The sequence below is a fragment of the Salvelinus namaycush genome, chromosome 31, assembly GCF_016432855.1.
Source record: "Salvelinus namaycush isolate Seneca chromosome 31, SaNama_1.0, whole genome shotgun sequence".
In the NCBI taxonomy this organism is placed as follows: domain Eukaryota; kingdom Metazoa; phylum Chordata; class Actinopteri; order Salmoniformes; family Salmonidae; genus Salvelinus; species Salvelinus namaycush.
In genome coordinates this window covers 17,828,412-17,855,892 of record NC_052337.1, presented here as the reverse complement: position 1 = coordinate 17,855,892, position 27,481 = coordinate 17,828,412, and the positions used below count along the sequence as shown (strand labels likewise).

The window sequence follows — 27,481 nt, the reverse complement described above, 5'->3', positions numbered from 1 at the left end:
TTAGAATTTTTCTTCCTCTTTGACATTACAGATAATTTTGTGTAGATTGTTGACAAAAAATGACAAATCCATTTGAATCCCAGTTTGTAACACAACAAAATGTAGAAAAAGTCAAGGGGTGTGAATACTTTCTGAAGGCTCTGTATACATAGAGAGAGAGAGTACATGAGGAGGAGTGGCTCCTGTTGCCAGGGGCGAACAGTATCAACACATCCCCGGCTGGCCACACACACACACACATACTGTATACACACACTCACACACTCCCTCCTCTCTTCCACCCTATTCCCAGTAGGGTGTTCCAGCAGCAGCAAGGCAGGATTGCAGGAAGCAGGAGGGACACGGCTGAGTGGATTACAGGCTACAGCCCTCCTCTCTCCAGACTCATCCTGCTACGCCGAGAGGAGAGACTAACGCTACTGCTGCTCTTTCATAGCATTTTTTGCCTTTTCCTGCTCGTTTTTATTACATGTTTTCTATAATTCCACTTCATTTTTTGTCTGATACTTGAAGAGCAAGACATTAAGAAGTATTTTTTGATTATATATATATATTTTTTTAATGGTAATGAAGGTGGCAGAACTGGGAGTCTTTTAAAGCACGTGGAGAAAGGCTTAAAGGCATATGCTTGAGCTATGGGGAAGTCCAACAGCAAACTAAAGCCTGAGATGGTGGAGGAGCTGACCAGGAAAACCTACTGTAAGTATAGCACTCTCTTTCTATGTCTTTAGGTTAGACTTTTCATTGATCCCTTTTCTCTTTTCTACCAGTCTATGTCTTAATATAGCAGACCTTTTTCCTCTTTTTTTTAACACTTTTTTTTTTTTTTTTTACTTTCTCATTCCCTCTCCAACCGCCACTGTTCTGTGCTGTCTTTGATGTCCCAACCTTAAAAAACATTAACATTTGATTGTATTGAATGTATCTATTGCTACAGAAGAGGATGCCTTGAAATGAATCTAGCATTTTACAATAGAGCCTTAGGTAAAATGACATGACTTACCCGTTGGTTGCGATCCTTGACTTTAAAGCAGGCTATCAGCACACTGTTGTTGAGAGACAGCCAAGTGATCATCAGGTAAGGTGCTTTGTCCAGGTCGTGGATAGTGATTAATTGTATGCAAAAGCCAAGTAAATAGAAAGAAAGACACATGTGTAATGACGATCCTATGGTGGGAGACAATTATGCAACTTTCTTTGCTATGTAAACTTTTCAGCTACTCCTGCCATACTACACATTTGGACATTAAGATGTTAACGAGCAAATCTCAAATCCCCAACTAAAGAGAGACTCATTAAATCATATATATTGAATATCTGAAAAGTATTTCAGTTTATTACACTGTTGTAAATTGGTCGTACAGCCTTTGGAAGGTGATAGCCATTCGGTAATGTGGTTTGAAGACATGGACACAGCAACCATTGTAGTACATCTTCCTCTCAGATTGAATGGCTTTCCCTCAGGTGTGCTAATACACGTTAGAGACTCAGTAGTCACTCGAAATCTGCTTAGCACTTGATGCAATACTTCTGATGAAGATTATGAAGCCATGCTCTAGAACAATGTCGACCAAATAATATGTTGCACTAAATCAGAGTAGGCTAAAATTGAATCAAGTAAAGCAATAACTAAATAGCTGTATCTGTCCTTTTGAGAAACCTTTACAGGCAATAGATATGTCTACATGGTGTCAGCGGAATGCTTTCCCCTACAGTAGTGTGTGTGGCTTATTTATCACTCACCACCATACTAACAGAGATAAACTCTGACCTTTAGCAGGGTCAAAGGTTGAACCAGACCTCGAGGAACACCCCCACGGAGTGAAGGTAAACTCTTGCGGATAACGATAAAAGCCGACTATCATGTCTGTTATGTCTCACTGTTTCTCTGGTCAAGAACACTCAATGAGATGGTTGAAATTCTCAAAAGCTACCTTCTTTTGTATCTTCTGAAAAAACACAATATTTAAAGCTGCAATATGTAACTTTTTGGGTGACTTGACCAAATTCATTCAGAAATGTGTGTTATAGATCTGTCATTCTCATTGCAATCAAGTCTAAGAAGCAGTATATCTGGCCTATGTGCGCTATTTCTATGCTTCCCATTATTAAAGAGATATTTCACAGCGGTTTAGATACAATCATTCTCTACAGCAGGGTTATTCAACTCTTACCCCACGAGTCCAGAACCTGCTAGTTTTCTGTTCTACCTGATATTTTTTTGTACATTTGTTAACCTTTATTTAACTATGCAAGTCAGTTAAGAACAAATTCTTATTTTCAATGACGGCCTAGGAACAGTGGGTTAACTTGTTCAGGGGCAGAACAACAGATTTTTTAACCTTGTCAGCTCGGGGATTCAATTTTACAACCTTTTGGTTACTAGTCCAACGCTCTAACCACTAGGCTACCTGCCGCCCCAATTAATTGCACACACCTGGTGTCCCAGATCCAAATCAGTCCCTGATTAAAGGGGGACAATGAAAAAATGCAGTGGAACCAGCTTCGAGGTCCAGAGATGAGTTTGAAGGCACCCTAAGTTTTCTGAGCAAAACAAAAATAAATATATTTTTATTTGTTCAATTTTCATTGTTGGATATAAAATACATTAAAATCACTAGGAAATCAGCATCAAGTGATTTTAATTTGGCAAATCTGTTCCCATGTATTTCCAAGAATAATAGAAAGACACATGATCATAAACAAATGTAAGCAAGGTTTGAAATTATTATGTTTTATTCCAATATTATATCTGTTTGGGCTTCTTGCGGTTCATTTGCAGTCTACAAATTATTTGTAATTATGTTCCGGCCCCCCGACCATTTGCTCCAGAAAAAAATTAGCCCGCAGCTGAATCTAGTTCATGATCCCTGCTCTACACTATACTTCCTTGTTTAGTCACATAAACTGAAATAAGGCGCATAATTCTAATTTTAGCAACCAGGAATTGACGGTGCGATTTCTGCATAGTGCATCTTTAAAGGTGCTGTATGCAACAATTTCACCTGACAATAGTAATATGTCACCTTACATGGGCGGTAAGGATGTCACCATAATCGTTGTTGTTATGAAAAGTGCTTTTTAAATCAAATCTATTATTGTCATCATTAACTATTTGGAGTTGACATTTATTACCAGACAATTACTGATGTACAGTATATGTCCTGGTGGTAGTTTTAGATAATAAAGCTGAAATATGTCACTTTTTGTGCGACCCAACCAAATTCACATAGAAATGTGTGTTATAGACCTGTCATTCTCATTGAAAGCAAGTCTAAGAAGCTTTCCTGGTTAAATATAGGTGAAAAAAATTAAATTAAATAAAAAAGTCTACGAAGCGGTAGATCTGTTCTTTGTGCGCTATTTCTATCCTTCCCATTATTTCATTTTTGCATTTACATTCGGTTTTTAACACCAGCTTCAAACAGCTGAAAATAAAATATCTTTGGTTAAGGAAAAGATATTTCACAGCGGTTTAGATGCGACAATGATTCTCTGAATTGAGCGAACTATACACATTTTTGCAACCAGGAAATGGACCGATTTCCACATAGTGCATATTTAAGCTTCTCTGCTCAGCCTTGATAATTTGTTAGCTAGTTAGAATTCAGAAGAGATTTCACAGAAATAAATCAGAAGATTATGTTCCTGTGTTTGAATGTATGTAATGGCAAGAGACATCTTTCATGGTGAGGCGTAACGTGTGAACTAGTGTGTGTGTATGTGTGGATGAAGACGCCCCCTATTGAGAAGGGAAGCGAGCATGTCAAAGGGGCTAATTTCATGCTCTCACACGGGGTCTCGCGTTTCCTAATTATAGCAGTATGCCAACCTAAAGTGCTGTCGGGGAGAGGGTGCGGTTGAGACATCACTCTTTGGTTCTGTATGCATCTTCATCACAGGGAGATGACTTCCATTTAGTCTCATTGCCTCAGCAATCAGCATTCACCACAGTCAATGTTTCAATTTTAATGCAGGGTGATAGCGATATGACGAGAAGCACTTAAGATGGCTCTCATATACTCTGGAGAGTGAATTTGTCATGGAAGTCTATTCAGTCCTGAGGAGGAAAGAGCTGGGCATGCAAAAAGGAATGATGAGAAACCAGCTTTCGTTTACTACACATCTCTCACTGAGGTAATTTAGTCTAGAGTTTCCCAAACTTGGTCCTGGGGTCCCCCCTGGGTGCACGTTTTGGTTTTTGCTCCAGCACTACACAGCTGATTCAAATAACCAAAGCTTGATGATGAGTTGGTTATTTGAGTCAGCTGTATAGTGAGTGCTGGGGCAAAAAACTAAAGGTGCACCAAGAGAGGGCCCCAGGACAGTTTGGGAAACCCTGATTTTGTCCACTAAGACATGACAAATCAATCAGATAAAATCAAAGTTTATTTGTCAAGTACACAGGATACAACAGGTGTAATCACAACAGGTGTACAGTGAAATGCTTACTTGCAAGCTCTTTCCCAACAATGCCGTACTAAATATCAAAGGTAAGAAGATAAGATACAAATAATCAAATCAGGTTTTATTGGTCAGTGCAGTAATAATAAAAACACACGAGAATATACTCTATATACAGGTCAGTACCAAATCAATGTGCAGGGTTACTGGTGATAACCTAGGGGGCTGGCGTAAATGGGTTTTGAGTTAGCTGATTTAGTTGGTTGACTTGTTGAAATCAGTCAATCAAATGTATTTATAAAGCCCTTTTTTGCAGTCTTGCATGATCTTGCTGTTGTCAGATTATGCAAGCTTCTCCTGTTTTCTGCTCAGTTTCTTTTTACTCTGTAATTGTTTTTCCTTGAGAAATGGAAGGGTATAATTAGGTTCTCATTGGCATAGCTCTAAGGGCCAGCCTCCGCTAAAGCCATTAACACGCCCACCCACACACACAGTACACACACTCTCTCCATACTGCACACACAGTCATACACATTGGCTCAAAGGATCATATCGCCTCAATCCATCAGCACAAGCAACAGTCAAACTCACTATACCATGCACACGTGCACACACTGATCCACAAAGCTTTCGATAGCTCTGCACTATGCACGTTCTAGGTCTAGTCATCCCTCCTGCTTCTCACTCCCCTTCTCCCCTTTCCATCTAGCTCTTCCTTTGTTCTTCCCTTTTTTCTCTCTGTCTGCCTCTTTCTTGTTGCTTCCTCTCCCTACTCTCTTCCACTCTGTCCTCTTCTTTTCAGCACGACTGCAGCTCGTCTTATTTCTTATTGCTCTGCCCTTCGCTTGGAGAGGCTCACTCCCTATATTTTATCCTTTTAAAGCCTCCCTCTTTCTTTGTTTCCCCCTACTGTCCTTCTCCCTTCCTCCTCCCCCTACTTTCCTCCTCCCAGTACTCTCCTCCTCCTACACCCTTAAAGGGTTCTTTGGATGTCCCCATAGGAGAACCCTTTGAAGAACCCTTTTTGGTTGCAGGTAGAACCCCTTTGGGTTCCATGTAGAATCCTTTCTACAGAGGGTTCTACCTGGAACCAAAAAGGGCTCTCCTATGGGGAACAGCCGAAGAACCCTTTTGTAACCCTTTTTTCTACGAGTGTACTACCTACCTATCTGCATGGAAATTGAACCTAAGCCTGGCCCAGATCGATCGGCTTATCTGGTATGGAGCGTGACATATACCTTGACCATAAACAGGGAGTATTGTTTAACAACAGCATAACATCCCACTGCTGCCACCAATTGCAGGCTAATAACTCATTTTTAATACTCTCTCACTCATATACGTTCTGCACTCACACAGTCAGAACATTTCTTATTGTCTACTGCAGCTCTACCTTTTGTTCCCGCTGCTATACATATGTTCTCTGGTTTCCATGGAGATGAATTGCTTCCGTGAGCCCACAAGGTTTTTGTTCCCGGACCCAAGGTAGTAGATTTTATTTAATGAAGTTGGATGTTTTTTTTCTTCCACCTGTACGACTGAGTAAAGGAGATTAGGAAGTATGGAGATCTGTTATTTTAAGGTAGACCTCACATCTCAATGGCATCATGTCAGAAATGTTCACATTTGAACTGTAGTGTATCCAATGGCAGTAGGTTTCTGTTTTTTGGGGGAGGGGGCAATGAAGTTCCTGCTCCACTGTTCTTGATCCACTATTAGGTCAAGTGCTGTCTCAATATCTCTCTTGAGTTTTAAACACTCTGATGCTATGCAAACTGGCATCTGTCTCTTTCTGAAGAACAGAGGCAGCCCATTAAGTTGATTTCATCACTAAGCTGCCTGTGCTGTCAACAGAATGGTGATGGAGGCCCGTGCAAGCCCATCCAAATAGAACCAATGTACTGGACGTTTTCTAATGCTGCGCTTGTACTAACCATAAATCACATAATTGGTCCCCATCTCTACTGTGATGTCACCTTGGCCCCCTTAGCCTTAGAAAGAAGAGCCTAATAGAGCCATGTCATTGTCATTCTCTCTGGAAATGCTCACCGTATTCACTGTAATGTTTAATGGCAGATTTGGTTCAAAAGGCCCCGTAGCTGGAGTCTGAGCATAGAACTCATTCTAACGTTGGAAGATGTTTGAGTTGAGGTCGTGGACTTGTGGTGCTGTTGCTTTGCCATTTGTCAGGAACTCATAAGAAAAATAATCGTTTGTCAGAAAATACCTAGGTTTTAACAAATGCAGTTGACTCCTGATAAATACAATTGGTGAACGCTGATATCTGGAGTAATAACATAATAATAACAGAATATACACTTGTTAACAGTGCACATGGTGTTAACATTTATCATGTATTGATGTTCATTCTTATAGGAGGGAAAACACAGCTATGGTAAACCAGGATGGTATAGAGATGTATGGAGTTATATTAGTTGCACCAGAAATTGAATCTGAATTTCTTCATTTTGAATTTGTGTTAAGAAATAGACTTTCTGTTGGCACTAAAATCACTCCATAGGGGAGTTTCATTATTCATACATTCTCTACCTTTTATTTAGGCTTTTTATGTATATATGTTATCTTTAAATGATTAAGATGAGCAGGGCTACACATAGCATTTCACTCCCAGCAGATGTAAGTTATTCCAGCGACAATAACATATGAAGCAGCCAACAGTGAAAACCTCCTGTCGGTCTTGTGTGTTGTCTTTATGTCCATTTCTTCATCTTCTAACAATCTCCTTTTCTCTGTTTTCTGTCTGCAGTCACAGAAAAAGAGGTACAACAATGGTAAGTTTCTCTTATTGTCTCAGATAACAACTAAGTCAACCCCGTATTGCAAATGCTCCATTATACTTGTGTACCGTCAGTCAACAACAATGCAATACATCTGTGAAAACCTCAGGTTCAACTGCTGCACTGCACCCCTGGAGCAGGTTTGGGGTTAAGTGCCTTGTTCAAGGGCACAACAGCTGTCGGTGGTGAGTCAGCTGGCATTATAGTCGGCACCAGAAATCAGTGGCACTCTCTGTTTTGTCGATTTTGCATCGACCATATTTGTGGAACGCTAAAACCTTCAGCAAACTCCTACAGTGTTTATGTTACAACAACCTTCCTGTTCAGCCCTCGTTACCATGGACACCCGAATGCATCACTGGGTTTTCATAACCACATCTTGAAATAGAAGGCTCTTTGTAAGGCGTTACAGCTTTCAAAGTATTGTAGCTGATGCCTCGAGTTGAATTTGGACAGACACCGTCCTTCGAATGAGACGTTAAATTGAGGTGGTTGGTAAAGATCCTGTGACATCACAAGACAATGGGTGTCCTTTCTACATTTCATACCTGGCCCGTCACAGTAATGTAGTAGCAATGCCCTATAACTATCCCCTGCCTCAAATAGGCAAAATCACTGCTTTCTCCTCCACTATAAAGTGTGGTGAGCGCTCAGTCACAAAATGGCTGCCGTGTTTCACCCAATTTGGCATTGGATGGGTTGACTTCTATGCCCATACAGTGGGGAGAAAGAACACTGTGAAACCTAGTGAAAAGGGCTTGATGAAAACAATCCATCATTGGCCATCCTCTGAGGTATGGTGGTGGGCTGGCCAGGCTCTGTGCCCAGACTCAGTGTGTTGGCTGAGGTGTCAGGCCACACACATATGTACGTGGGCCAGGTACCACAACACAGCCCAGTGGCACAGCTCTCCTGCCTGAGACTTTTCTGGCACCTCCACTAGTTGTGGCAGCTGCAGACATAACCTCGCTAGACCAGCCTGGCCCTCAGCCTGTAGCCAGAGGGCCACACCCTGAGAAGCTGCTGCCTTGGTAGCCGTATACAACCCTGTCGTTATCTCCTCATAGTCATTATAACCTCTGGCTAGTCTCTGGGGTTACGAAGGTGGTGTTGTGTTCTGATGTTGCGGCCAGCTTCCGATTGGTTACCCGTTTTGCCGGTCGCCAGATTCATTACTAAATTTAGGCAGAACTCACTGTTTTTATGAAAAATAAAACACGCACGATTGGCCGTAGGACAACTTAAATAAGTAAAACATATCAATGAGTATTGAGTGAAGTTTACAGACACATGCAATGCGTTGAAACTGGCCATAAGAGCAGAACATAAGAGATGTGGTGTCGCAAAAGCAGCTAAACATTTATGTTCGACATAGCCAATCAAAACAAAGGACGTTTCTGTCGCAACGCATCACCTCAGACCAGTGCTAGGTTATTTTGACCTCATAACCTTTCTGATTTCCAAATACTTTGCTGCTTGTGCCAAGCTCCGTGGCTCCCCCTCTTGTGGCTCCCCGTACACACCACAGATGGATAGCTGTTGACACTGGGTCGAGTTCCCACTCTGATAAGAAACTTATCGAGAACCGCGGAGAGACATGTTACTGAACGACATGACATGTAGACTCAAAGGAGGAAGAGCAGTCAGAAGAAGAAGGAGAGACAGCAACTGACCCCTCACAGCTTTTACTCTGATGCTCCCCAGTCATGCCCCAGTCCCCATGCATGCCCCTGTACCCAGTACCCATTCATGCCCCTGTCCCCAGTACCCATTCATGCCCCAGTCCCCAGTCCCCGCTCATGCCCCAGTCCCCAGTCCCCAGTCATGCCCCTGTCCCCAGTACCCATTCATGCCCCTGTCCCCAGTACCCATTCATGCCCCAGTCCCCAGTACCCATTCATGCCCCAGTCCCCAGTCATGCCCCAGTCCCCAGTCATGCCCCAGTCCCCACTCATGCTCCAGTCCCGCCCCTGTCCCCAGGCATGCCCCTGTACCCAGTACCCATTCATGCCCCTGTCCCCAGTACCCATTCATGCCCCTGTCCCCAGTCATATCTTTGTGAGTTGGGCTAGACTGAAATGTGTTTGTCTCTGTCTATAGCTGCAAAAAGGCCTACGAGAGCTTCTATCACAGCTCACAGATCATACTGTGAGAGGAAGCCATTGGAAAGAGACAACACACACACACACAAACTTCTCCGCCCGCCACCAACCACAATACCCTGCCGATCCCTATTTTGCCTCGCTTGTCTTTGAAGTGATTTTGCATCACCCCGTGCTGTAAAGTCAGTGCTGGAAGAAGATTCTCACCCAAAGCGTTTACAGTGCTAGCTAGCTGACATGAATAGAGCCGAGCGAGAGATTACAAATCACAATGCCAGGGAATCGTCTGCCAGGGAATCGTCTGCCGAGTAGGCAAACAACACATCAAACGGTAATAAAACAGGGGCTGTCGCTGTCATCCACTAGTGAGCCTACTGCTTACACCCTTTTGTGGGAGCAGTGTCAGTCCCTCATCTCTTCCTCGTTCAGATACAGTGTGGGAAAGTAAAATTACTGAACAGTGTGGTTTTGGATGAAAGACTGTGGTCTTTCTCAAGGCTAGGAGTAGTTTTGTTTGAGTAGCAGTAAGGTAAGAGCGCCGGGAGTTTGATCAACGGCATTGGCACTTGGCTTAGTGGTGCAAGGGTGACATGAACATAGAGCTCTTTGGCCAAGCACACCAGTGGTGGGTTTGGCGTTGAAAAATAGAAGCGTATGCAGAAAAGTACCTCATTCCTACGGTTAAAATATGGTGGTGGATTTTATGTTATGGGGCTATTTTGCATCCTCTGGTTCTGGGGTCCTTGTTAAGGTCAACGGCACAATGAACTTTACCAAGTACCAGGACATTTTAGCCCAAAACCTGGTTGCCTCTGCGAGGAGGCTGAAACTACCAGCAAGATAATAACCACAAGCACCAATCAAAATCCACAAAGAAATTGTTAATTGACCATAAAATCAGCATTTTGCAATGGCCATCTCAGTCTCTGGACTTGAACCCCATTGAAAACCTGTGGTTTGAATTGAAGAGGACAGTCCATAAGAACAAACAAATGATGAAGGATCTGAAAATATTCAGTATGGAGGAATGGTCTAAGATCCCTACTAATGTGTTCTCCAATCTCATAAAACATTTTAGAAAAAGGCTCAGTATCATGCTAGAGCACTGGTTCTCAATCCTGGGCCTGGGGACCCAAAGGGGTGCACTTTTTTTTTGTTGCCCTAGCACTACACATCTGATTCAAATCATCAAAGCCTGATGAGGAGTTGTTGATTTTAATCATGTGAATCACTAGCGCAAACACAAAAATGCACCCCTTTGGGTCCCCAGGCCCACGATTGAGAACCACTGTGTTGAGTATTGAAAAAAGGGGTGCAGGCCTACCGGGGGACGCAGCGGTCTAAGGCACTGCATCGCAGTGCTTGAGGCTTCACTACAGACCCGGGTTCGATCCCAGGCTGGGTCACAACCGGCCGTGGCCGGGAGTCCCATAAGGGGGCGCACAATTGGCCCAGCGTTGTCTGGGTTAGGGGAGGGTTTGGCTTTACTTGGCTCATCGTGCTCTAGCGACTCCTTGTGGCGGGCCGGGAGCCTGCAGGCTGACCTGTTGAACAGTGTTTCCTCCGACACATTGGTGCAGTATGTTTGGGATATTTGATTTGTTTATTATGCCTCCTTTCAAGCAGACAACGCTCTTATCATTGTGCTACTTGATAGCAGGACGTTCTTTATCAGATCTTTCTAGCAGGCCTCAGGGATCCTTACTTTAGGAATGAGTTTCATCAGTCACACTGAATGAAGTAATTGTTCCATTCAACGATTCACCACTCACCACCTCTCTCTTTTCTCTCCTCCCTCCACTCTTCCTGGGCATCCCCCTCTCCTTCCTTTCCCCATTCCTCCCTCCATCCACCCCCAGGTATAAGGGTTTTATTAAGGACTGTCCTAGTGGTCAGTTGGATTCAGCTGGCTTCCAGAAGATCTACAAGCAATTCTTCCCATTCGGTGACCCCACCAAGTTCGCCAGCTTCGTTTTCAATGTGTTTGACGAGAACAAGGTAACAGGCTGCCTGCGGACTGCATTTTTGTTCACTTTATTTTCTTACAAGCCAATTAACACCCTTACTGGCTTAGTGTATGAAAGGACATCACTTAACATCCCTTAGAAAATGCTTGGATTGGGTTCCATTGCACAACTGAAATGGTTATGTCATGGCTAATGTACTGGTCCTCTGTAGCGCAGTTGGTTGAGCATGCCGCTTGCACTATGGGTTTGATTCCAGGGACCACCCATATGTAAAAGCTGTATGCACGCAAGACTAAGTCTCTTTGGATAAAAGCCTTTGCTAAATGGCTTAAAAAATGTTTGCTTGCTTTAAGTGTCCTCTCTGTCTGCAGTCATTTCCATTGAGAAGCCAGACTCCAGTTATTTTGTCTGCTATCTTTCCGAGAGCCATTTGTGAGATTAGATTGAATGGTTGGTCTCTCACTCTTCTGTGGAGAAAATAGCCTGTTTCTGTGTCTGGTCAATTATTCTCTCCTGTATGGCTGTGACTGTTTCTTTGGTTATGCGTCTATCACTTTCATGTTCATCTCTCCATATCCTTCGTCCCTCTTTCAAACATGCTTTACCATAATGGGGGGGGGGGGGGGGGGGGGGGCTATATCGGTCCACTAAAACAGGACTATTAAAGACCCAGTATACTACTTTTTGAACAATTTGTATGTGTTTTTTGGAGGGGGGGGTGCACCCTGAGCTCCCCTACATCTTCCTTCCACTGTCTCTCTCCTTCCCTCCGCTGTCTCTCTCCTTCCCTCCGCTGTCTCTCTCCTTCCTTCCCTCCGCTGTCTCTCTCCTTCCTTCCCTCCGCTGTCTCTCTCCTTCCTTCCCTCCGCTGTCTCTCTCCTTCCTTCCCTCCGCTGTCTCTCTCCTTCCTTCCCTCCGCTGTCTCTCTCCTTCCTTCCCTCCGCTGTCTCTCTCCTTCCTTCCCTCCGCTGTCTCTCTCCTTCCCTCCGCTGTCTCTCTCCTTCCCTCCACTCCACTGTCTCTCCTTCCCTCCACTCCACTGTCTCTCCTTCCCTCCACTCCACTGTCTCTCCTTCCCTCCACTCCACTGTCTCTCTCCTTCCCTCCCCTCCACTCCACTGTCTCTCTCCTTCCCTTCCCTCCACTCCACTGTCCCTCTCCTTCCCTTCCCTCCACTCCACTGTCTCTCTCCTTCCCTCCACTCCACTGTCTCTCTCCTTCCCTCCACTCCACTCCACAGTCTCTCTCCTTCCCTCCACTCCACTGTCTCTCTCCTTCCCTTCACGGTCTCTCTCCTTCCCTTCACGGTCTCTCTCCTTCCCTCCACGGTCTCTCTCCTTCCCTCCACGGTCTCTCTCCTTCCCTCCACGGTCTCCCTCCTTCCCTCCACGGTCTCTCTCCTTCCCTCCACGGTCTCTCTCCTTCCCTCCACTTTTCTTGTACTAACTCTTTATCTCCCTCTCTCCTTCTGTTTCTCTGCAGGATGGACGTATTGAGTTTGCCGAGTTCATCCAGGCCCTGTCGGTCACCTCCAGAGGGACCCTGGACGAGAAGCTCAGATGTAAGCCTGGAGAAAATATCCTAGGGCCTAAGCTTTAGCTCAGCAGGCTAGCGCAGTCGACCCAGGTTCAAACCCAGTCAGCAACAGCAATAAAAATAACACACCAATTCCCTCTCTTTCTCTCTCCCTATCCCGTTCTCTCACTGCTTTGCATTACCATTTCCTCACACTGACCTTTGACCTAGTCATGTTGGCTCCTGCATCAACAAGGTGATCTCTAATCTTCCCAGACGCCTGTAGGTGGTCACAGCTGTCGTTGTAGCTGAACGGCAGGGATAACAGGAATAAACGCTATGTATGCACAGTGTCGAGCTATACTGACACACTTTCTCACACGTACACACACCCTGTTTCACACATGCTGATGCTCCCTCACTGTCACACACAGCCACACCTCTGCACGCCTCAGGTCATTAGCAGGAGTTGATCAACTGCTGACAGTTGTTGATGCAGTAATTGGCTAACAGGTAGAGAGGTATTAGGATGCATTTCAATCGTAGTGAAATTAGGTGTCACCTTACTGTATATATTAGCAGTCCTAACGAATATATAAAAAGTTTCCTCTGGGCCTCCCGAGTGGCGTAGTGGTCTAAGGCACTGCATCACAGTGCTAGCTGGGTTCGAGTCCAGGCTCTGTCGCAGCCAGCCGCGACCGGGAGACCCATGAGGTGGCGCACAATTGGCCCAGTGTCGTCCGGGTTAGGGGAGGGTTTGGCTGGCAGGGATGTCCTCGTCCCATCGCGCACTAGTGACTCCTGTGGTGGGCTGTGTGCAGTGCACGATGACACTGTCACCAGGTGTAATGTGTTTCCTCTGACACATTGGTGTGGCTGGCTTCCGGGTTAAGTGGGCATTGTGTCAAGAGGCAGTGCGGCTTGGCTGGGTTGTGTTTTGGGGGACGCACGGCTCTCGACCTTCGCCTCTCCTGAGTCTGTACGGGAGTTGCAGCGATGAGACAAGACTGTAACTACCAATTGGTTACCACGAAATTGGGGAGAAAAACCGGGTTAAAAAAAAAGTTTCCTTCATGTGCTGTTTATGGCTTTTGCAGGGGCCTTCAAGCTTTACGACCTGGATAACGACGGTTACATAACCCGGGATGAGATGCTGAATATTGTGGACGCCATTTACCAGATGGTGGTAAGTCCTTCCTCGGTTGTCTCAACATCAAATATTCAGCTTTGATCTATTCTCGTAATTTAGTTGATGGGTACGGAGCATCATAATCAGTATTTCAACATTTCAATGGGAACGTCTGGTTGTTGCTCTTAAGTGAGCCATTTTGAGACAGTTTAGATGATACCTTGTCCCGTGTAGTGTATAGCATTTAAATAAATATTACGTAATTTCATGCAGGTAACTGAGGCATTTATGTGTGTGTGTTTGTTTGTTTGCGCGCAGCCGCGCGTACAGGGGAACACGGTGGGTACAACGTCAATATAATTTACCAGGGACCTCTTTTTGTTTATTTGCAGCTATGGGCAGTGCTCCGGGCTTATGGTGCACCATGGGGAACAGAGCTAACTACGAATCCTGTAAAAAAAACTATGCTTGATCAACTGCTCATTGGATTCAGTCCGATCTCACTTTGTCAATTATGCACCTTTTAAAGGCAATGTTCCCGGATTTGCAGAGACTGCATTCACGGTAAATACTGCATACGTCGGCTCAATTGGAAATTAGGACTACCTTTAAATGTCAAGCGTGCTATAACACATCTCTTCCTCTGATCGGATTGAATACCGGCCTTAGTCTATAAATGATATACATACTTTCTGACAGCTGCAAATAAACCTCTATCCCTTAACACACAATGGTGTAGGGATCTATCCTTACAAGACTGCCGTCAACTGCTGCTCGGCCTGTTCCAACATCTCATTATCATCAAGAAATCACAATCATCAGATGACCGATTTTAATTTCATACATTGACTATACACCACACCACGTAAAATATTTCAAATTAAAATAATTCCCGTTCCAAATTGTTTGCTCTGCCCCCATGGTTCCCAAGGCACTTTTTTGCATATGGTTTCATGAATGTCCAGAGGTCTCCTCATTTTCGAATCAGGTTTCGATGTCTTTATCCACCATTGTTGCAAAAAAATATTCCCTTTTCACCAACACCACTACTGTCAATCACTGTTCTTCCATGGCTCTTACTGTTTGTGAAAAGCGAATATGTCTTGCCAGAATTACAGCAGCGCAAAAAATGATTGCTTTACATTGGCAGGAGCTTCACTCTCTGCCATTATGTCAATGTGTGCTTTCATTTATGAACATTGCAAACTGGATCTTTCTGTGTCCTGCATGCATGGTGCTAAAGAGGCAAATGTTGAGTTATTAACTTCTGTTGTTAAAAAAATAGAATTGTTATGATCTGCAATTTGTGATATTTTCTGTAAAAAGGGCCTGTGAGGGTGGAGGGGGGGGGGGGTTTGTCGTCTGTGTTACCATGCATATGTTAAATGAAATAAAATGTAACATTTTGTCACAAAAAAGGGGAACACGGTGGAATTGCCTGAGGAAGAAAACACACCAGAGAAAAGAGTGGACCGAATCTTTGCCATGATGGACAAGGTAGAGTAAACCAATCACACACACCTGTCTAATGCATGTGAAAGATAGGCCAACGGCTCCAATGTATCTTCCTAGCCTCCTCAGGAGGATACATGTGCCCTGTGCGGCTGGCACTGCTCACATAGCAGGCCTGTTTTCAGTCGGAAAACTCTGATGCCCCCCTCAAGGAGGCACTAGCTAGCCCAAGCCCTGAGGCTTTTTGTCAGAGAGACTCCTTATCAAACCCAATGGAGTTAGATACTCTCTGAAGAGGCATTCGGAACTGGGCCAGACCAACGCTGACTGATTGGGTTGTATAAGGGTGCAGTAAATAGGCTGTTATACACTATGCTGAGACTGACGAAGAGTGCCCTCTACTGGTTTAAATATTGAACAGCAGTCCAGCCATTATCCTTTCGGTAATATGTAATAAGGTATTATTCAAATGTGAGGATTTGTTGTTTTTCAGAACGCAGACGGATTGTTGACCCTGAAGGAATTCCAGGAGGGCTCCAAAGCAGACCCGTCCATCGTCCAGGCTCTATCGCTGTACGACGGGCTGGTGTAGCAGTGAGTACACTCCCCACAGTGAGTACCACATCCTCTCAAATTATGATTTACAAGAACATTTTACAGTTTCACCTCCTATACATGTATCTCTTTTCTTCCCACGACAGTTGTCCGTGATGGCCTGTTAACGTGGTGTTACCCTGCTAAGTGAGTGATGGAGTCTGCTACCTGTCTCGTCCTCTGACTCCTCCTCAGCCTTTTAGGGAAGCTGACAATGGTGGGCCGCTGCTGTCAATCATTCATCATCATCATCATCATCATCATCATGGTTTCCAGGATTAGAGTAAATTCAACAACCACAAACTCGTTCGCCTTCGCAGAAGCTAGTGCCGTCGATGTGCTTACAAGACATTTCTCTGAGAGACAGAAGGAAGTTAGGTACTTTTCTGTGGGAGGAAGAAGGGCCAGGGTTCATAAGGCACCAAACAGGAAAAGTAGACAAACAGGGTGGGACTACCTGGACTTCGTCCAATAAGAAATTTTCATTTTCGTTTTGTTGCGAAACATCTTTTTAAAAATTCCATTGTAAAGCCTAATGAACATTGAACAACATGGGACTGAACACAGGCTACCTGTCTACGGACCATGGATCTAAGCAGTATTTATGTTCTGTGATACAGAGCATCAGTTCAATATGCTGCAGCCAACGACAAGAAACTGCTACTGACACGCTGACTGTCTTTTAGAACGCTTGGGAAAGTCAACCTTATTTATTTAATTGGATTTAAATAACAGCAGCTCATGTTTGACATCAGCATGAATTAATATTGATTCTATGTTCCTGCCGCACAAAGCTTTAATTGTCGAAGTACGTTTTTGATTTCAACACCAACTAAAGACTGCGAAGCGAACAAGGCCCAATTACAGATGCTGTATGAGTTTGAGCCAACTATTACATAGAGATGCATAGAGATTAAATGCTGAGCAGTTGCTTGTCTATGAGCAGTCCTAGAGGCTTACACTACTGAATTGCGGACACACTATAATCAGTGTATTCTCTCAAATGCCCATCATAACTGAACCGTTGTGCGGTCATGCGACATACAATATAAATGTATGAGATGGAAAAGGGTGGAACGACAGGGTTTGTGGATCATATGAAACTTGATTGAAATCTTGAACGCTATGTCAACAAGTACGATGCAAAATAAGTGTTCAAATAGATGTCTTTGCAAATGACTTCAAATGCATGTTAGACGCATTATGTTTGTGTGTAAATACTAAGGTATATGCACTGTAGCCATAATCGGCAGGTTGGTTGTTTTAAGTCAGTACCCTGATATGTAATACATCCTCTGTGGTAGAAAAGCATTTTGCGACCCTTTTACTTTTCCTTATCACTCCATTGAACTAGACAATGCACCGACAGTGAACATTTCACAACAAAGAAAATGATGTGTTTTTTAATGTTTTTTTTTTTTTCATCGCTCTATGGTAATGACTGGGGCACAATTTGCTTGTCATTCCATCGCTACTACTTCAGTGAAATAGATTTTCCTTCAATTTTTTTAATACTGTGCACAAACTGTTCTCTCACAAATATCAATTGAATAGGTGTTTTTAAGAGTTTGAGAGAAGTGGCAACTGCTGTAGTCGAGGGAATGGTTAGAGAAGTGTTTAAATTAGCTGTATAAAAACTCATCTTACCTGTACATAGACAAACCTGTTGGCAAATTTAAGGTCTTTCCATTGACCTTGTATGTTGATATCCTCAAATTGCAGATTTCATTCAGTATTTTTCACCATGATGCATCTGGAGTGACCCAATGTACAGTATGTGGCATGCTGTGTGATAAGAAACAAGCTGCAAGTCATGTAGGCTTAATCAGTAGGCTTAATCAGTAGGAATTTGAGTTTATCGCTGTTGACAAATTTTTCTATTAAATTCAGTATCATATGATTAGACAAGGTTTGTCAAATTGCCTTGGTATCAAACCAATTCTCACAGCATTTAAGGACACTATACTGTAAATAATATAAACTGTTAACCTCACACTATACATAAAAGTGCTCATTGTTGACAAGACTATGAACAGACTATTCTTGATATTGAAAGTGAAAACATTGACTGACCATCCCAAATCCAAAATGGCATACAAATGTAAATGTCAGTTGGTCTCCTTGCTCAGTACATGGTCGTTGTTTTTGTCTTCAGTGCGTTTGAAATAAAAGAGCTGCTTTCCTTCATGTGCCCCATGCTTTTGTATGCACCACTAGCTGGTTCAGTTTCCACTAGCATTGCTGTAAAAATGCGACCCAGAAGATTTTGGACGTTGCTAAATAACCAGCAAACTTTAAAAATAAAAATAAAAAAACGTTCAAAACCCTGGGTGTCAGAAATAAGCTACAACTTCAAAAATGTGAACACAAAATCCATATTTTCAAAGTGACCACCCAAACCTCGAAAAGGAATTCTGTGAGACACTAAGAAAATAAATGAACAGTATGGACACATATTTTTATTTTGGTAGGTTACATTACCTGTACACGGCGTAGCCTATTGAACAGAAAAATGGTCTGAAAAACTCAGCACCTCTGCTACTATGGAATAATTATTAGTATGTTTCAGTGGGAAGAGTTCAACCAATCGGACTAATGCAATATGGAGAATACCCACAATGCCCCAATTGTGGGATGTCAAACTAACTCAGATAAAAAAATAAAAAATATATAAATATATAACCTTTATTTAACTAGGCAAGTCAGTTAAGAACAAATTCTTATTTACAATGACGGCATAGGAACAGTGGGTTAACTGCCTTGTTCGGTTACTGGCCCAACGCTCTAACCACTAGGCTACCTGCCGCCCCAAAGAGAAGAGGCACAGAATTCCCAAAGTTATGAAAATAGTTCACCCTCTCCTATCTACAATAGTAGCTTCCTATTTACAACCAATCTGTACATCATGTTCATTTTTACAATGAGCAGGACAGTACCTGAGGGAGTAAGAGCATATTATCTCTAGGTGGAAGGATGGAAAGATATGTATTGCAGTGATAACTGAAACTGGGCATGTGATGAAACCGTTCTCGCGTATGGTGTAAATAGTTATCCGAAATCGCATAATTCAAACCAGTTTGCGGTGCATTTAAACGCATTGGGAAAGAGCTCTGCCTTCCATATCCGCATGCTTTTGAAGTTGTGGCTAGGAGTCCAGCTACCGATAGGTTTACCATTAAACTACCGCAAGAGTTTGAACTTAGATTTTGAAGCCATTTGTTGAGTCGCAGTGGATTTCACTGTTAGTTTTATTCCAAATAGTTGCAGTTTTAAAACTGACGATTGTTTATTTTTGATGAATGTCAGTGTACTGTTGCTTGTATGCGTCTGCTTGTTGTCGTCCTGGCTATACTAGCTACGCGCCTCGGCGTAACTGAACTGCGGGACAGCAGTATTTGGCAAGCGGTAGCGAAGGACACTGTATCCTGGTGTTGTTGCCATTCATGCGCTCCCTTGGAATTGAACGGTGAACGCAGCGATCAGGCTGTTTCCACAGGCTAAGCTATTAGTGCATCACTTTAGCCCGATAAACAGTAGTAACAATGTTGTAAACGTGAACTTGGCCTCTAACGTATGCTATTTTAACAAAATAAAATGGTGATGCTTAAAAGTTTTATTTAGAATAAGCGAAATAGCAGTTTTTTGTAACATGATGTAACATTAATATGCAAGTGGGCAAGCGTTCCAATTCTAACGTGACATCCTACTTTAAATACATGTGAAATTATCTTATGATGATGCAATATTCACTATGAGGTCATCAGGGCTCTAATGGTTTTCCGTTTGCGTTACAAGCAAAAGCACAGAATAATGACATTAATAAAATGTATTATATCACACACTGTTGAAAGATATTTGGAAATGTTTTGAGTTGAGACAGAGTCATCTTAGCTGAATCAAACACATGCTTTTTGATTCAGAGCGTTGTAGTACCCTTTGTTGCGGTAGCCAACATGACATAGTTAGCCTTGTCTGGTATTAAATACCATTAAATACCCCAACACCATTGCTGCGGTCACTAGAAGACAGAAAACGAGGATATGATGAGAACAGTGAAAACATGACATATCACCTCAAATATGACAACCATGGTGAAATGTTCAAATTCAAAATCTGATCTAGTGGCTAACACTACCGCATTTCAGAAATGATCTGCCTGTTTCCGCGTGGGAACGAATCATATGGCCCAGCCGCTATTTTGGCACAAACTCTCCTCAGTTATAATATCCTAACTGGTCAATAAAACATCTTAAAAATAATAGTTGGAAACGGATGAGCTGTCACTCCGTATACACCGGCACACATAGGTCTCGACAGTCGACCACAGTGCAGAGTTCCGCCCTTCACAGTTTTGCTGGTTGGCTCGCTCTTGACCCACTCCACCCCTTTACTGCCACATAGATCCACAAGAACCTGCAGACAGAAGCTACTGAAATCAGCCCAAATAATGGTAGTAGTTCTTTTGTTCCTTTACTAGCTCTAAACAGGGGTTGGATTTATGATGTATAAAAACCCTAACATATTGCATATGTTATGTATTGGACAATGAGAGGCATTTAAACTACCGTCCACCATACTGCTACTCAGTCCTCCATAAGCATTTGTATTTATTTTATTTAACTAGGCAAGTCAGTTAAGAACAAATTCTTACTTATGATGGCCAACCTCGGCCAATTGTGCGCCGCCCTATGGGGACGCCCGACCACGGCTGGTTGTGATACAGCCCGGAATCAAACCAGGGTCTGTAGTGATGCCTTAGACCGCTGTGCCACTCGGGAGCCAAATTAATGGAATTCTACAGTATTTCAATTAAATGTTTCAAAGAACACTATTACATGTATTAAAGTTAGTTTTTTTTTCGTGGGGAAACTAAAATTAGTACTCTCAAAAAATTATATTTGAAAGAAAATGTTAATAGGTTTTTAAATGTTCGATTTTTATGTTTTTTTTCACATATTATAATAAAGAAATGATAAATTAAGGCTTCTAATGGAATATACTTGGCAAAAACAAATGTAGACATAAATAAATGCATTTCTATAGCTTTAAAAAAAATTGTGGTGGAGTACAAAAATGCTGGCGCAGTGGCTTCAAAACAGCGCCCCCACCAGTCATCTCAAATCAAATTTTATTGGTCACATGGCTAGCAGATGTTATTGTGCGTGTAGCGAAATACTTGTCTAGGGTTTGTATACAGTGCCTTCAGAAAATATTCAGCCCTGTTGACTTTTTCCACATTTTGTAACGTTACAGGCTTATTCTAAAATTGATTAAATAAATACAAATCCTCAATCTACACGCAAACCCCATAATGACAAAGCGAACAGGTTGACATTTTTGTATAATTTTTTTTATTTTTTTTACGTATTTACATAAGTATTCAGACCCTTTGCTATGAGACTCCAAATTGAGCTCAGGTGCATCCTGTTTCCATTGATCCTCCTTGAGATGTTTCTACAACTTGGAGTCCACCTGTGGTAAATTCAATGGATTGGACATGATTTGGAAAGGCACACACCTGTCTATATAAGGTCCCACAGTTGACAGTGCATGTCAGAGCAAAAATCAAGCCATGAGGTCAAAGGAATTGTCCATCGAGCTCTGAGACAGGATTGTGTTGAGGCACAGATCTGGGGAAGCATTGAAGCTCCCCAAAAACACATTGGCCTCCATCATTCTTAAATGGAAGAAGTTCGGAACCACCAAGACTCTTCCTAGAGCTGGCCACCCGCCCAAACTGAGCAATCGGCGGGAGAAGGGCCTTGGTCATGGAGGTAACTAAGAACCCGATGGTAACTGACAGAACTCCAGAGTTCCTCTGTGGAGATGGGACAACCTTGCAGAAGGACAACCATCTCTGCAGCACTCCACCAATCAGGCCTTTATAGTAGAGTGGCCAGACGAAGCCACTCCTCATTAAAAGGCACATGACAGCCTGCTTGGAGTTTGCCAAAAGGAATCTAAAGACTCTCAGACCATGAGAAACAAGATTCTCTGGTCTGATGAAACCAAGATTGAACTCTTTGACCTGAATGCCAAGCGTCACGTCTAGAGGAAACCTGGCACCATCCCTATAGTGAAGCATGGTGGTGGCAGCATCATGCTGTGGGGATGTTTTTCAGTGGCAGGGACTGGGCAGCGACACTCCCCATCCAACCTGACAGAGCTTGAGAGGATCTGCAGAGAAGAATGGGAGAAACTCCCCAAATATAGGTGTACCAAGCTTGTAGCGCCATACCCAAGAAGACTCTATGCTGTAATCGCTGCCAAAGATGCTTCAACAAAGTACTGAGTAAAGGGTCTGAATCCTTATGTTAATGTGACATTTCAGCTTATTTTTAATACATTTGCAAAAATTTCTAAAAACCTGTTTGCTTTGCCATTATGGGGTTTTGTGTGTAGACTGATATTTACATTCTTTAGAATCCGTTTTAGAATAAGGCTGTAACAAAAATGTGGAAAAAGTCAACGGGTCTGAATACATTTCAGATGCACTGTATATAAGATATAAAAAAGTTGAATACAAGCAATTCAATCCAGACCAGTCTACACATTTTAAAGTTTGAACGTCATTTCTAGCTTAAAACGGTCTAAGAGGAGTTGAATTACTAAAGAATAATAATAAGTACTTAGAAGATTTAAGTGGGGGTCTTGCTTTACAAGCCCACAGTAATAATATGAGTATGTTAGAAATCTAGAGTTGTGCATTGCTTTGCATCCACACCTAATTGGTATTTTGATTCACATGATTCAATTCACCGCGATTGACCCAAATCACTATTAATACTATGGGCAAAATTCATTTTTAGTTTCATAAAAAATAACTGTTTAAATGAATTGTCAGAATAAGTTAATAAACTTTGTATGGCCTTATTCGTGCGTGTCGGTGGAAAGTTTTTTGGGACATGACAAAAACATGAATACACACTAATAATAGCTTAACAGTTAACTATAGTGTACAAGATACAGTATGTTTTGAATTGGCTACCAATGAATTGGCTATTATATGCTGACCACATCACTTGCGTCACATTCGCTAGGATTGCAAAATAAATGTACACATACATGTTATTCAATCATTGCACCTACACTGCTCGCGCACGTCTGCGTAGCCAGGCGCTAAAATAGAACTTGGTTCTATTTGTGATGCTTAAGGCGCTGCAAGTCCCGCCTCTCCCATCTCCTCATTGGTTTTTAGGAGCATATACCCACGTGGGTGATTGAAAGATGAACTGAGGTCCAGACTCCAGTCCAGTCGGTAGTGGTAATGCAGCTTAAAGTTGGTTGCCAACCACCATATAAAGTCCAAAGAAGAAGAAGAAGCCTGAAGTAGGAGAGATTACTAGAAACTAACTCGGTTTACCGTTTTATCTGTGGATTAATTTTCAGAGTAGAGGACCTTGTGCATTTCTGGTAAAATAACAACTCAATGTTCATATCCCAGGACAAATTAGCTAGCAACATCAAGCTAGCTAGCTAAATGGCCATAAATGTTTGCTTATCGACCTGTCCCCAAATTAATACAATTAGTTCAGAGTTCATTTTGATATTTCAACCAACGTGTCCTGATCGCATCGGGTGTGGGGGGACAAAATCAATCTGCGCGTGCGGTCTGGTCAGCATGTTAGTCTGTTCTATCATATTTTCTAGGCTAAATTACATGCTACTGCAATGTCCGACTGTCTCTCTCTCCTTGAGCAACGGCTCACTCATCTCGCACACATGCAAGTGATGCGCACAAACACAGATACAGTATGTTGATTTTTATTTGATTGATAAAATATTTATTTATAAATTACATTAATTCCCCCAGGTTTTCTGAGCGGGTTTTCTGAATTTTCAGTGTGAACATAAGACTAAAAACACCAGGAAATCAGCTCAAAGTGATTTTAATTTAAGAAATCTGTCCAAATATTCTCACACATAACAGAGAGACACGTGATTTTATACAAATGTAAGCAAGGTTTGAAATGATTCTTGCGGTCAATTTTCAGTCTACAAATGATTTGTAATTATGTTCTGGCCGCCCGACCATCCGCTCCAGAACAAAATCGTCCCGTGGCTGAATCTAGTTGATGATCCCTGATATACTTTTGTATATATAGTGTACATGGTATGTGGAAATTAGCGGATTCGGCTATTTTAGCCACACCCGTTGCAGACAGGTGTATAAAATCGAGCACACAGCCATGCAATCTCCATAGACAAACATTGGCAGCAGTAGAATGGCCTTACTGAAGAGCTCAGTGACTTTCAACGTGGCACCGTCATATGATGCCACCTTTCCAACAAGTCAATTCATCAAATTTCTGCCCTGCTAGAGCTCCCCCGATTAACTGTAAGTGCTGTTATTGTGAATTGGAAACGTCTAGGAGCAACAACGGCTCAGCCGCGAAGTGGTAGGCCACACAAGCTCACAGAACGGGACCGCTGAGTGCTGATACGTATAGTGTAAAATTGTGTCTGTCCTCGGTTGCAACACCCACTACCGAGTTCCAAACTGCCTTTGGAAGCAACGTCAGCACAAGAACTGTTTGTCGGGAGCTTCATGAAATGGGTTTCCATGGCCGAGCAGCCTCCCGCAAGCTTAAGATCACCATGCGCAATGCCAAGCGTCGGCTGGAGTGGTTTAAAGCTTGCCGCCATTGGACTCTGGAAGAGTGTAAACGAGTTCTCTGGAGTGATGAATCAGGCTTCACCATCTGGCAGTCCAAAGGATGAAATCTGGGTTTGGTGGATGACAGGAGAAAGCTACATGCCCGAATGCATAGTGCCAACTGTAAAGTTTGGTGCAGGAGGAATAATGGTCTGGGGCTGTTTTACATGGTTTGGGCCCCTTAGTTCCAGTGAAGGGAAATCTTAACGCTACAGCATACAATGACATTCTAGACGATTCTGTTTGGGGAAGGCCCTTTCCTGTTTCAGAATGACAATGCCCCATGCACAAAGTGAGGTCCATACAAAAATGGTTTGTGTGGAAGAACTTGACTGGCCTGCACAGAGCCCTGACCTCAACCCCATCGAACACTTTTGGGATGAATTGGAACGCCGACTGCGAGCCAGGCCTAATCGCCCAACATCAGTGCCCGACCTCACTAATGTTCGTGGCTGAATGGAAGCAAGTACCTGCAGCAATGTTTCAACATCTAGTGGAGAGCCTTCCCAGAAGAGTGGAGGCTGTTGTAGTAGCAAAGGGGGGACCAAATCCATATTAAGTGAGAAGTGGTAGATCTGTTCTAAAGTATGTGTGCTATTTCTATGCTACCCGTTCTTAAGTTTAGTTTTTGCGTCTTTTACTTTAGGTTTTGTACACCAGCTTCAAACTGAAAATACAATTTCACAGCGCTTTAGATGGTACACAATGACTGCTTGTTTTGTCACAAACTGAAATTTGGCAAACTATTCGAATTTGATCAAAAAGGAAATGCCGGAGCAATTTCTGCATATTGCACCATTCATATAATAAATTAACAACACTGACACAAAAATTAAACAAAAACAGAGTTTAATTTTGGTAGGTTACATTAGCTGTGGTATGTACAAGGTGTATCAGACAGAAAAGGCATCTGGTAAATCTCAGCACCTATGCTTCTATGGAAGAATTATGGTTGGTATGTCGTTTCAATGGGAAGAGATCAGAGTTGAGAATACCCCTAATATGCCTGGATGTCTAAACAACCCAGAGGCCCAGAATCTCCCAGTCCTGAAAATAATTCACCCTCTCCTATCTACAATAGTAGCTTCTTATTTACAACCAATCTGTACATCATGTTCATATTTACAATGAGCAGGACAGTACCTGAGGGAGTAAGTGCATATTATCTCTAGGTGGAAAGATGGGGAGAAATGTATTGCAGGGAAATGGTTGGGGGGGGGGGGGTCGGTTCAAAGCTTCAGATCCGTTGAGCAGCTTGAAGGAAGGTAAGAACCATTTTTGATAACTGAAACTGGACATTTGATATACACTGAGTGCATCACTTCATGGCAGCAGTGTATCCATCTGCAAATTGATTTTTTCAGCAGGAAAAAATGACCCATGCTACAAGGCTAGGATTGTCCAGGAATGGTTCCACAAACAGTGGCCTGCCCAGTCACCAGATCTAAATCCAATTGAGCATCTGCGGGATGAGATTGAACAAGCTATTCAGAGCAGAGATCCACTACCAGCCAACTTGACATAACTGTGGAAAGCATTGGAGTCAACATGGGCCAGCATCCCTGTGGAACGCTTTGGACACCTTGTAGAGTCCATGCACTGAATAAATGAGGCTGTTCTGAGAGCTAAAGAGGGTTCAACTCAATATTATGAAGGTGTTCCTAATGTTTTGTACACTCGGTGCACAAGGTCAGGTAATAACAATTTCAAAGAAACCTTTATCTGGTATGGTGACAATAGTTCTACCAAATCTAATAATTCAAACCAGTTTGCGTTGTATTCAAAATAATTGGGTAAGAGCTCTGCCTTCCCTATTTCCGCATGCTTTTGAATTCACCGCTAAATGGTTTAATCCTTTTCCATAAGTATTACTAGCTATGCTCCAAAAAAGTTGCAAGAGTCTGGGTGTTGTTAAACCCTGCTGTCCTGGCTAAATTCCCAGTCAGGCCCTCAGACAATCATGCCCACATAATCACCCCCTGATTCTTAATTAGTATGATGCACTTCCTCATCTGTCCACTGTGACAGCTGGGTCATGTTCAGTAGGTAACACGGGTGGTAAAATGTTTTTAAAAAAGAAAACAAGTCCAGTTAGTGTCTCCCCGTTTCAGTCTTTTTCTTCTGTTTCATGCCTACTGAACTCGAGCGTCATCATCCAGGTGGAAGTAGTGGATAATAGTAAAACTATTTGAGCACTTGCTACACAAATCCAGTTCATTATTATTATTATTATTATGAATAAAATAAGAAACCATGAAAATGGCTTCTCCTGCCTTAACGTCAGTTTCAGCCGTAAACCAATACATTTTCTGTAATGGGCCTTCTGGCATCTGCATGGCTAAAATCTGGCTGTGCAACACATTAGCAGTAAGCTTATTGAGGAAAACAAAAAGCAATAAATTATCAAATAAAATGAACAAAAACACTTGTTTAAATTCTGGAGCCTCTTGTTTTCTCCTAGTGAAATAGATGTCCTAGACTTAACAGTGTACCAGAGCCCTGCAATCGTTTCATTTTAGTGTCAAACATACCAAAATGGCCCCACAGCAGTGTTGTATGAATAATAATCGTCGCAAAACTATTGTCCATTTTCTCTCTCATTATACAATGTAAATGAACAATTTTGAAACAAGTTATCCTCCATTGAAACCAACCAGGACAATACACTCTCTCTTTATTTTGTGTGTATGTGTTTTATTATGGTACAAGGTGTGCATGTGTGTGTGTTTTATTTAGTGCTTGTGCATGTGTATGCAGTACTGTGTGTGCAAACATAGTGTTTGAGGATGTGTATATGAAGAGGTGCACATACTGTCAATATTCAGTATGTTTTTGATTGTGTGATGCAGCGTTTCAGAGTGGGC

The 27,481-nt window shown here is 42.6% G+C and overlaps 1 protein-coding gene across 1 annotated transcript; it reads left to right on the top strand.

Moving 5' to 3' along the window:
- Positions 1-398: 398 nt before the first annotated feature.
- Positions 399-17,861, top strand: ncs1a (neuronal calcium sensor 1a). The gene is made up of 8 exons (XM_038971314.1): positions 399-699; positions 7,172-7,196; positions 11,164-11,302; positions 12,754-12,832; positions 13,884-13,972; positions 15,335-15,412; positions 15,861-15,979; positions 16,069-17,861. The coding sequence occupies exons 1-7, from the start codon at positions 636-638 to the stop codon at positions 15,957-15,959; spliced, it is 573 nt and encodes a 190-aa protein (XP_038827242.1). The 5' UTR covers positions 399-635; the 3' UTR covers positions 15,960-15,979; positions 16,069-17,861.
- Positions 17,862-27,481: the final 9,620 nt, after the last annotated feature.